Source organism: Hevea brasiliensis, chromosome 18 (genome assembly GCF_030052815.1).
Source record: "Hevea brasiliensis isolate MT/VB/25A 57/8 chromosome 18, ASM3005281v1, whole genome shotgun sequence".
NCBI lineage: Eukaryota > Viridiplantae > Streptophyta > Magnoliopsida > Malpighiales > Euphorbiaceae > Hevea > Hevea brasiliensis.
The window spans coordinates 40,479,063-40,490,862 of NC_079510.1; the positions used below are offsets into that span (position 1 = coordinate 40,479,063).

Below are 11,800 nucleotides of genomic sequence, written 5' to 3' on the forward strand. Positions count from 1 at the left end.
CTGGCTTAACAATTCTTTTTCGTGATTTTCTCTTTTCCACTGTGTTCATAAAGGTCCTAAGGACCGCAGCGTCACATTTTACGGTTCGAAATTTGAGTTTAAAACGATTTCAGCCTCTTCTCGAGAAGGTCACCCATCACGTGACTCTACTGCTTAACTTCTTATGTTCTGTTTTTCTTATTTATACTTAACTAATTGAACATTACTAATTATTTGTGTTTATGGCTTCTCTAATTGACTTAAGTGTGGTTCTAATCACTTTAATTGTTCGGGTCGACACCGATTACCGGAACAGTAAAATCTACTATGCTATGCAAACGGGGTGTTACAGCAAGTCGCTGAGGCATTTCATCAAACACCTTCCACGCCAAGTCCAACGTATTACAAAAAAAGCACTAAAATCCAAATTGTTCAAAGCTGACCTTCAAGACTTAATAACATAGATGAAAGATAAAAGAAGATAACTTGTATCTTCAATTACAAATTCGATAAAGAAAATTAGAGCGCTGGATTAAAAAAGCGCAACCCAATGATTGAGAAGAGAAAACGTTTTTTTGGGCCTAGTGTTGGAGTTCAGGTATTTTTCAAAAAGTATTTTTTTTTTTAAATAGCAGCTCTAATAATTAAGAATTGGGCTCGAGATTGAACCATGGCATCCAAATCATGCCTAAACAAGTAATCGATACAAACCAGATTTTTTTTTTCTCATTACAATTAAAATTCTTTTTATTTTAATTAAATTTTCGGCTTTCTTGGCTAATTTTCATAAACTAGCGCTTCAATAGTAGGAAAAAGAGAATCTTCAGTGGGATCCAAAAATTGATAAATTTGAGTTTAATCAAAATCAATTATGGAAAAGATAAATAACCGATAAACAGAATCAATAAAAAAACAATCAATGGAAAATCGTTTTCCTTTCTTTTCTCACTGTTCTTAATATTATATACCCATTTCAGTTTTCACGTACTGGGTCTTTGGGGGAGATTGGAATTGGATTCAGAAAATGGAGAGCAGTGTGCAGAGGAGACTGGATTGTGTTTCTCGTCACCTTTTGCTGCCACCTGAAGTTAACAGTCTTGCTCTTTACCCGGTTAGATTATCTCACTGGCATTCATTTTCACTTTTCTTTAACAATTTTGCTCTCTTTTTGCTGTGAGTGTACTCTTTTTGACGCTATTTTATGCTCCTCCTTTCTTGTTGTTGTTGATGAACTAAGGTTTTATTAAAAGGTGGGCAAACGAGGCAAGAGAAGGCACACCCAGTAGTTATAGGGGGCATGATATTGGATATTCATGCCACTCCATCCATCCATCCGAGTCCTAGAACCACCACTCCCGGTAAGGTATGTGTATATTTCTTCTCAACACTTTCTATTATATTGTAATTGATTGGGTTTTCTATATTATGTTAAAGTTGACTAGTTTCTGATATTTTACTTTGTTTTTGGTTGATTAGTAAAATGGAATCATCTGTTACTCCTTGCAATGATTATGAAAATGCTGTATATTTGGGTTTTTGGTTTAGTTTCGCTTGATTAAAAGAGAGAATCAAACCCCACTAGGAACGTGTAATTAGTTGAATTCTGTTTATAGAATGATGAGTTAGCTAATACTTACTAGTGGTGCTTCCTTTCCATTACTTGTAGCTTGAAGCCTTGAAGTTATATGCTGTGATTAATGTCTAAATACATTGTGCCACAATGTTAAGGTTGATTTGGCTTGTGTTTTATCTAAATGTAATTCCAATATCGGTAAAATGTGAGAAATAGTTTGTACAAGATTTCTTTTGCTGGTTCTTACTTACATGGATTAATTGAATTCAGGTCCAATATGCACTGGGAGGTGTAGCCAGGAATATTGCCGAGTGCATGTCAAAGCTTGGAACTAAGTCTTACATGATTAGTGCTGTGGGCATTGATATCGCTGGTAATTTTCTTTTACTGTACCCCTTTTTCAACCATGAGAACTTAACAAACTTTTTTTTTTTTAAGTTTTTTGGTGGCACATCCTACATAATTTCACAAGAAATCCTTTTATTTTTGCACTGATCATGTGAACTGTGCTATATTATCTGAAATAGATTGTCGGTAGAAACGAAAATTCCAGTCTTTGGAAGTTGAGACACTTCCATAGCAGTTTCTGGCTAAGATCTTCTATGCTAAATAGCTTAGAATCTTAATATTTATTAACGATTGAACTTGCTGGCCTATTGTTGTTATGTATTTGTGTTTGAATGATTTTGTTATTTTGTTCCATTGATTTATAGATTCCTGGGTCGCCTGCCAAAGTCTCTGTGTTACTTTTATATAATTGCAACTATTTCACTTGTAAATGATTGTTGTCCATAAATTTGTTTATCTTCTGCTTAAAGTTTACCAGTATTATAACATATCAGATTTAGATAGTAGCTTATTCAAGTTCTTCTGAAAATTGGAAATTCTTTTTCTTACTTCTGATAGGGAGCATGCTGTTGGAGTACTGGAATTCTGCTGGGCTATCCACAGAAGGTTAAACTTTTATGTTTAGAAACTAAATAATCTGGGGTGACTATATCTTGTTCACAGCAAATGTATTTTATCTCTGTTCCTCATGCACATACAGTAGCCCTATAGGTTTTAATTCCAAATCTTACTTGGCTTGCCACTTTAAAAGACCATAGTAATCTAACAATTACATTTGATATACGAATAACCTGCTAGGATGAACCAGTTTTCTTGCCATTGGAGTCCCTGACTAACCAATTGGATTTATTTAGTATTAGATCAATGTCTTGTTTCTTCAACCATGGTTGATGCCTAGGGCATATTTCTTACGGAAATTGCTGGTGATAATGGCACACTGAGGAATATGGAGTCCGCCTCAAAATGATTTGGAGTTAAATAATTAGGTAGAATGGTATGTATGAGTTGGGTAACTGAAAGTGCTGAAAAATCTCAAAACAGCATTTAAAACCTTAACCTTTTCTTTTTTTCTCTCTCTTTTGGAGAATTCTTTTCCTTGGGAGGTGGAGTCAGAGGATTTTAACATGCAGCAATTTCCAAAACATAGATGAGGATCAGCTTGGTGAATGGATTATTTGGAATATAATACAAAATTGGTTAAATTTGGAACATAATACAAAATTGGTTAATTTCCAGCTTTTAGATTGTGGCATGAGTTGGAAGTTGTGGAATGTTCTTTACATAATTGTTGGTATTTCCTGGATTATATCTGGTTTGGTTAGAAGTTTTTGTATAGGAAAACAGAGTGAACTCAAGTAGATAACCTTTACTATTTTTATGTTTTTAGGGAGAGGAAAAGCCTCTTTCTATTCGTACTTACTTGGATTAAAGTTTTGAATCAGGGGCATTTAGAGCATTTGGAGAGGAAATGTGGTCCTTTACTTGGAAGTTTTTATTTTTTATTGTTTTCTTGGCAATCAAATTAAGCGTCAATGTATTGATGGAATAGGCATCCGAAAACACCAAAATATCAGAACTGCTGTCATATGCAACATTTTTGACACCAGTGGAGAGTTGGTGGCTGCAGTTGCAAATGTGGAAGCAGTTGTAAGTTCATTTTGAATGGATTATATTGATATAGGACCCATTTGACTGCCAACTTGTGTAGGCCTCAAGAATAATAATAAATGCAGGATGTTAAATGTTTATATTATGACCTCATCCCAGGAAAAATTCCTCACCCCCGAGTGGATTCTGCAATCTAAGTGTAATATTTCTTCTGCTTCTGTACTGCTGGTTGATGCAAATCTGATACCTCCAGCTTTAGAAGCTTCTTGTCAAGGTACTTGTAACATACCACTGTACTCTCTCTTGCATGTATACGTGATATAGTTGTTTATGAACTTGATGCCACTCCTAATTTCCCCTCTCCCACATTCATCATTTTCCCCCCTTTTCCAGTAAACTGTTTTTTACTCAGTGGCAGCAGAATATAACATCCCAGTCTGGTTTGAGCCTGTTTCAGTTGCAAAATCCATGAGAATCACCTCAATTGTCAACAACGTGAGTACTTTGAATATATTTTTATTTATTTATTTTACATATCCTGCAGAACTAATTATTATTAAACTTCCATTAGGTTTATTCATTAATTCTAAATTCGGCTTCTCTTCTTTATGGGGCATATGTTAGATTTAACTTCCAAGCATTTTGTTTTGAGTTTGTAATCGGACGTTGCAAAATCATATCAAACTTTATGTTACATGCTACTGAGCTCTTAATTGTACAGTTGAATATCATTTTAAGTAACTGTTCTCAATGCTCAAAACCAGAATTTAATACCTTGTACGAGAAAGAGTAAGAGAAAACATCCTGCATTAAACCATATCTAATGTATTATTTATTATTAAATCGTATCTGATGTAAAGATTGCCACAGGTAACTTTTGCATCACCCAATGAAGATGAGCTTATTGCCATGGCAAATGCTTTGTCTTGTGGAAATACTTTTCATCCAGTTGAAAAAGATAATTGCAGAAAGTGCTCAACAGAGTCCTTATTCCAAATGTTAAAGCCTGCCATCTTGGTTTTGCTAGAGAAGGGTATTAAGATAGTTGTTGTGACTCTTGGTGCAGATGGGGTGTTCTTATGCTCTAAGGAGCCAAACTTCATGAGAAGTAGTTTGGAAAGAACCAAAAGATATGGATTTACTGGATGGTTGTATGATATTGTAGCATCAAGCTGTCCATCAAATAAATTTTTTGGTGCTATGCAGGGTCAGGGGAGTTCTCATCTTTTTGCTGTGCATTTTCCTGCCCTTCCAGCCTCAGTTGTGAGGCTTACAGGGGCTGGTGACTGCTTGGTTGGTGGGACACTTGCTTCCCTTTGTGAAGGCTTAGATATTATGCAGAGTGTGGCAGTTGGTATGGCAGTTGCCAAACATACTGTTGAGGCAGAGACCAATGTGCCTTCATCATTTAGTTTGGCCTCTATTGCAGGTATGAATAGAAACATGTTTTTTCCACTTTGTAAATTTTGCTACAAGAGGAATCAAATAAATGAAATGAATGATTCATGAACAAATAGCATTGGAAATGGTGGATATTTCCCTGTAAAAGAATCTTGTGATCAACCCGTCGGGGCATCTGTTTGATAAATATGTTAAATAAATCTAGATAGTCTAAGCAATAGCATTGAACCTTTGAGATTTGGCAAAGAATTGCCAGATTCGGCAAGGCTGATGATAGTGCTTTATGTGAATTTGTTTTGGGCAGATGGTGCAGGGCTGGTGTATTCTGCTGCCAAAGTTTTGTTCCATCAATCCATGCTGTAAAAAAACAACCTTGAAATGTTGAACTAGTCATATTGTTGTAATCAAGCAGAACTTGGAGCTTCTCAGATGGTATCATGGTTTTCCTAACCTCAAGAAGCAACAAGGGTGCTTGATTAGACAGACCAATTTCCTTGGGAGGTTCATGTCTGACTTTTTCAGGGGAAATCAAGCCTTCAACCTAAATTCTGAAGACAAAAGAGAATGAAAAGATTCCTTTTATGGTGGCAATGATTCTCCAATCTTGCAACTAATTCAGAAATATACTTAGGTGTAAGTTCTAATACTTTCTCAGCATGGAGTACTATGATGGGTTATATGTAATGGTTACCTCAAAATGAGTGTTGGAACATTCTTATCCTATACTTGTATTACTTCTTGTGACGGCTGATGCTTTGGTGTTAATTGTTATTTTTATTGGTTTTGGCCATTTGGTTAGAGGGTGGCTTTAGCGTAATGGTAAAATTACTTGATAGAGAAGAATGCTATTGTTTGGACAGCTTTGTTTATTCGGTATGTCAAATTACAGCAATGTGAATCTGTTTTCGAACTTTCTAATGAGTTTAGGGCTAAGGAATTAATTGTTCCCGATGCTTTGATCCTTGTGAGCTTGCTTTGGGCCTGTGCATTGCAAGCTGCATTTAGTCCGGGGAAGAAAACTCATGATAATGTTTTCAGAATGGGGATTGCAATGGATAATTAAATGACCACTGCTATCATTTATATGTATTCAAAATGTGGGAGTATGATATGCAGAAAATATTTTCCAAAAAGTTAGCGAAAGAGATTTTATCCTTTACAATGTCATGATAGGTGGTTATGCTCATCATGGGCAAGAGATTGAAGCTATCCAGCTGTTTCAGGAAATGTTGGAGAAAGGAGTCGGGCCAAATTCAGTTACTTTGCTGCCCTTCTATCAGCTTACTGTCATTGTGGATTTAGATGAAAAGTGTTTCTTTTTTTTCGACTGATAATTATAACACACTGCCTGAAATTGATCACTGCACATGCATAATTGATCTAGGGCTAATAAACTAAAAAAGGCATTATAACTCATGAAAAAGATTCCCAAAGAACAACTGGATGCTATAGTCCATAGGGCAGTATTGAATGCTTGTAGGCTAAATAGGAATGCAGAATTAGCAATGGAGGAGAAACTCTTATGTGCAATTGGCTAAATGTTTATGCAGCAGAAGGGAACTGGGCTGAGATGGGGAGGATAGGGAAGCAGATGAGGGGAAAGGAGGCGAAAGGAGTCCATATATTTACCTCTGGTGATAGAACCCATAGGAAAGCAGATTCCATGTATTCAATGTTAGCATGCTTGAATGCGGAGATACATGAAGTTTCTGTGGTACTCTGTTCAGAAGACAATGTTCTGAATGTTGACGTGCAAACAGAAATACAGTGAGATATAAAACATACAAATATGTTGTGCAGTCTTGCTTGTGTCTGAAGGATCACATAACATGAAGTGAGGATGAATTCACCGGTCATGTTCAGGAGGTATGTGGATATTAGCATAAGCTTTCTCTGCATTTCCAATGTTTATGCCACAAAACATTGTCACTCTTTTTCTCAACATGTATGGGAACATATGAAGGCTTTTTGTACCAAAATTGCTTGTGTTGATGAAACTATACTGAAATTTGGTAAAGTTGATTTTAAGGAAGAGGAAATCATTTTCTTTAGTCCATGTGTAATGCTAGATTAGGAAGATGGAACTTTATTGTGTTTCCAATGTTCTGTTCTGGTGCCTACATGCTGCCTGATTTCTCAAAAGAACTTGGTTCACCATTCATTATGAAACAGGATGAAGGGAATGTCTGTTGAAGAGAATCAAGAGAGGTTGCGATGCCAAGAGGTGCCAGGAAATGCTGCTGGCAAAGACTGGTTTTCCTGGTTTAAGCAGCAATGACAAATAGTGTTGTGTTGCTTGGAGTTTCAAGCACCTGAATGAACGCTACTTTTTTTTTTTTTCCATTATACTCTTGAGTAGGATTTGAACTTGAAACCTCATAAATAATTTTAGTATCACTGAATTGAAGGCTCATTGGTTACCTAAATGAGCTTGATGATTCTGTAAATAACTTGCATTATACAAAGGAATTCTCAGCTGATGGATCGGTGTCTTGCACTTAATCCTATTGCTGAAAGTGCGACGCAAAGGAATCGCTCTTGTATAAAAACACTGAGTAGGTTTAGATTAGATGCCCTGTAGCTCAAATTAGCCCCTACCTTTGGTTGGCAACTTTGTTTGGCCCAACTCTTGATGACTTTATGTACTGAATTGTGATAAATTGATCTGTAAATTCTATTTGTAAATTCTTATCTATTTATTTGAATAAAATTTAATAAATTTCATAAATTTAAAAGTGGAAATTTTCAAATAAATTTTTATGTAAACCAAAGAAATTAAAATAAGTATTTGTCTTAGCTTAAACCGATCTAGTGTAAAAGCCCACTACATTCAGGATTCGAACCTAAGCCCATCAGTTCCCTTAACTATTTTGAAAGACGACCACCCCAGAACGGCCCAATTCACACCTCTTCAAATTTTAATTAAATCATTTGCTAAGATGTGGTTTATTTTTTATTAACCATCTCCCTTGGTCTCTGACTCTGTGTGCAAAAGTCGGTCCCATGGCTTTCCCAAGCCAGGTTCGAGTCGCTTTCTCTACGTTTCCTGAATGAAAAGTTTGGTTCTGTTTTGTTAATTCATTCCCAATACTTTCAGATTCTTGTTCTTCTTAATATCTGAGTTTTTTTGTTTAGTTTAATCTGATTCCATGGTTACAAAAAAAACTTGTTTTCAACGCGCTTGAGAATTTCCCCCCCCTTTTTTTTTTTTCCTTCTTTGCTCGCGTTTCTCTATGTGAATTCTTTTTCTTCTGTCTGCAGGTTGGTTTGCAATTGCTTCTCTGCCCGCTTAATTCCAACATTGTCGTCCGTACAGCATGGTATGCTCTAATCCTTTCTTAAGTGCTAGTTACTGCTTCTATTATTTTTTGGATTTGAATTCATATGAAAGGCCACTTAATTTGCATAAAATCTTTTTAATCCCTTTTTATCTTTAATATGCTATGTTTTGTTGCTCGATCACTCTGTCAAACTGGGTATTTTTTTAATCTAGTTTAAGATTGAGAAAAGGCTCATTTCTTGGTGGTGGATGTATCTTTAATGCTTAGCTTGTGCAGTTGTTCTGTGGGGACTCTTTTGCCTGTTTATGCAACATTTAAGGCCATTGAGAATAAGGATCAAATGGAGCAACAAAAATGGCTTCTCTATTGGGCAGGTTAGTGTTTCTCTTGCTACTCGTATCTTATATAACACGCGCTGGCACCTCCAATTTCTTTAGGAGTTTCTTTTAAGCAGTGGAGTCTTCATGTGAATGTTATCGACTTTTCACTCTTTTGCAGAAGATACTTGTATATTGCATAATTTGACTTGGAAAAATTAATTATTACTTACTGATACAGTCTAATATACCACATTCCATATTTAGTTTTGGGCAATTCCACTCAACTGAGCTTTGTGTTGAGCAACATTTTTTGAAATAAATTGTGCAAAGTTGGAATGATGTAGAACTGTCTGTGGGACTTTTGTTAATGCGTGCGTGTAGGTTTTCTTGATTCTTTTATTTCATTTGTTCCTCTCTTTGGGATGGGGGTGTGATTTTGCATGCCGTATATCATATCACCCTTCTCAGCCTCCAATGCATCTTTGCATGTTGTCACATGGGAATGTACCAAATGTTCCTAATTGATTTTTGTACTTGAATTTCATTGGCCATAGTTTCTGCCTCGGGTGGTGTGGGAAAGTGAATGATACTTATGGTATTTTATGGTCCTGGATATATTTCATACTGCTGTTTCTTGGTATTTGCAGCTTATGGAACTTTCAGTGTCGCTGAAGTGTTTGCAGATAAAATTCTGTCCTGGTACAGTTTGTAGGCCCTTTCTTTTTCTACTGTGTTTTCTTATATTTGAAATTGAGGTTTATTGGCTGGCAAATCAAACTTACCGATGCTAATTTCATACCCTTTTTCAATTGAACTGGATGATGTATTTCCTCTTGTAAGTGATAAGAAGTCTATTTTTTTAGTCAAAAAAAAAATGTATTTTAAACTACATGATGACAATTTCCCAAGGCCATCCTTACCCAACACCACAATCCTCCCTCCCTCTTTAAAAAAAAAAAGTCCTTTTATAGAGCGGATAGCCTACTTCATGAAATGGTTGCTTGCATGCTTTTCAAATTTCATTGAATGTTGTGGTAGAGATGGCTGGATTTCTGAATTCTGTTTGAATGATAAATGGCTTTGAACAATGAAGGATGTTCTGCTTTTGGTGGTAGAACAACAAGGCAAAAGTTATTGAGCTTTTTATCATTTGATTATTTTCTCAGAGTTGGAACATGATTCTATTTTTGATCTTGCAGTGAGCACATAAGGTTATTGGTTATTTATTAGCATGTCTACTTATTGATTTTTTTTTTCATGTTCATTGATTGTTTTTAATATAATAATGTTGATAAATTGATAGTAGTCTTCCCGTTCTGAATGAGACAGTTCTAATCATAATTCTTGGTTTTACTGATTTGTTTTGAATGAGATATTTTATTTTAAGGAAGATTTTTTGCTTTGTTTCTTTAGGTTTCCTCTCTACTATCATATAAAGCTATTTATTAGCTTGTTTATTTAATGATTATTTTTTTTCATGTTCATTGAGTGTTGTTAATATAATAATGTTGAGAAATTGATAGTAGTCTTCCCTTTCTGTATGACACAGTTCTAATCATAATTCTTGGTTTTATTGATTTATTTTGAATGAGATATCATATTCTAAAGAAGCTTTTTTGTACTTTGTTCTTCAGGTTTCCTCTCTACTATCATATGAAGTTTGCATTTCTTGTTTGGCTACAGCTGCCATCTGTCAATGTAAGCTTCACCATTTTGCTTTTCCTTTATGGATTTCTTTTACTAGTTATTAATCCCATATGCATTTCATTTTCAAAGATTTTCTTGACTATGCCTGACTTTGCATCATTTGCCTGTCAGATGAAATTGACATGTTTGCTTAATATGCCAGTACAATTTCTTTTTTGGATAACTTTATTTGAAGAGGATCAAATAAACCATCTATATTGGAAGCTATCAGTGTATGTAAAAGAAGAAAAGTTTAAACCTTGAGTTAGCTCTGATGCCCACTGGATGACTGCTTGCTAACAGGGAGCCAGGCAATTGTATATGAACCATCTGCGCCCATTCCTATTGAGGCATCAAGCTAGATTTGATCAAATGATAGAGTTTCTACATCGTGAAGTGGTAAGAACTTGTATGCATTTTATGATTAAAGGAAATGAACTGTTAAGATGGATTTTCATTGGATGGTGTGCTAAATCAATGCATTTAGGGTGATGAGGTTGACTTTTTCATAAATATGCTGAACACTTTGGTTTCAAGACAAGGGATTCTTAAATCCTCCACTGTGAAAGGAGAACTAGTTTAAGTTCTCAGTGTCCAAAAATATTCTGTGCAATGGAAAGTTCTGGTGACCAGATGCATGGGTTGGATTATCATTGATGACATGCTGCTTAATATGCCACATCAGTTTTGTAGTATTTATTGTACAGAACTATGGACCGCAAATTGCAAATTCAAGTGGTCTAATGGATTGCTGAATTTGCAGGAGAAATTTGTCATTACACATCAAGCAGAATTCAAGTTTGCTAAGGCACTTTTTGTGAAAGCTGTGGTATCAGGTATGAAATTGGACAAATTAAAGTCTTCCTAAATGTTGAATACCTTCAATTGATACAGCAAATGAAATTTCAGATCTATCATGTATGCTATGTTTGCAAGTGATTTTCAAACATCATGTCAGTTAAAATGTCTTGATGTTAAATTTCATCTATGTGCATTATCAAGATTTAATAATTTGGTCTGTTAGTTCTTTTAAACTTGCTATCTTTTTAATTTCTGTTGTGGTCAGTGCACCATATGGTTCAGGATATTATTCACCCAGGACAAAGACAAGCAAATGGTGCCTTCAGAGGCAGAGCAAGGCGTATCCAGGATTCTCAATCTGATGATGAAGATTAAGGCATTCTTCCTAACTAGTGTGATTTGTTGATATTTTCTTTTTTCCTTGGGATTATTTGAAACTTGAAGTTTATAGTTGCCCTTGACTTTTTTTTCCCCTTTTACTCTTCTTAGGCCTAAAGTAAGAATGAGAATAGAGTTATGGATCAAAATATTAGCTTATTAATTTCAATAGAAGTTAGAGTTGTCTAGATGGAGATGTTTGTAAATGTGGAGCCAGAGCTATAAAACTTTTAGCCCATTTGCTAGTGTATAGAAAATGAACTTCGAACTGCCCTGTAGTTTGGAAACTTTAGCCAAACATGTGCATTCTAGAGAGTTTTGTATAAATGAGAACTGACAACCTCGTCTATATGCATGTGTAATTGTATGAGGTTAAAACTACAATGAAGTTGCAGATTACAGTGGTGTTCATCCCACTTCTGAAA

General features: G+C 35.3%; 2 protein-coding genes across 2 annotated transcripts; both read left to right on the forward strand.

The window, feature by feature from the left end:
- The first annotated feature begins 662 nt into the window (after positions 1-662).
- On the forward strand, positions 663-5,778 carry LOC110635818 (pseudouridine kinase). The gene is made up of 9 exons (XM_021785294.2): positions 663-1,090; positions 1,217-1,342; positions 1,823-1,925; positions 2,459-2,506; positions 3,450-3,547; positions 3,668-3,782; positions 3,921-4,003; positions 4,379-4,937; positions 5,214-5,778. Exons 1-9 carry the CDS (start codon positions 1,004-1,006, stop codon positions 5,270-5,272), a joined length of 1,278 nt encoding a protein of 425 aa, XP_021640986.2. The 5' UTR covers positions 663-1,003; the 3' UTR covers positions 5,273-5,778.
- Positions 5,779-7,773: 1,995 nt separating this feature from the next.
- On the forward strand, positions 7,774-11,800 carry LOC110635819 (HVA22-like protein k). Its single transcript, XM_021785295.2, has 8 exons — positions 7,774-7,930; positions 8,171-8,229; positions 8,467-8,564; positions 9,158-9,209; positions 10,145-10,208; positions 10,500-10,595; positions 10,960-11,032; positions 11,263-11,800. The coding sequence occupies exons 1-8, from the start codon at positions 7,913-7,915 to the stop codon at positions 11,370-11,372; spliced, it is 570 nt and encodes a 189-aa protein (XP_021640987.2). The 5' UTR covers positions 7,774-7,912; the 3' UTR covers positions 11,373-11,800.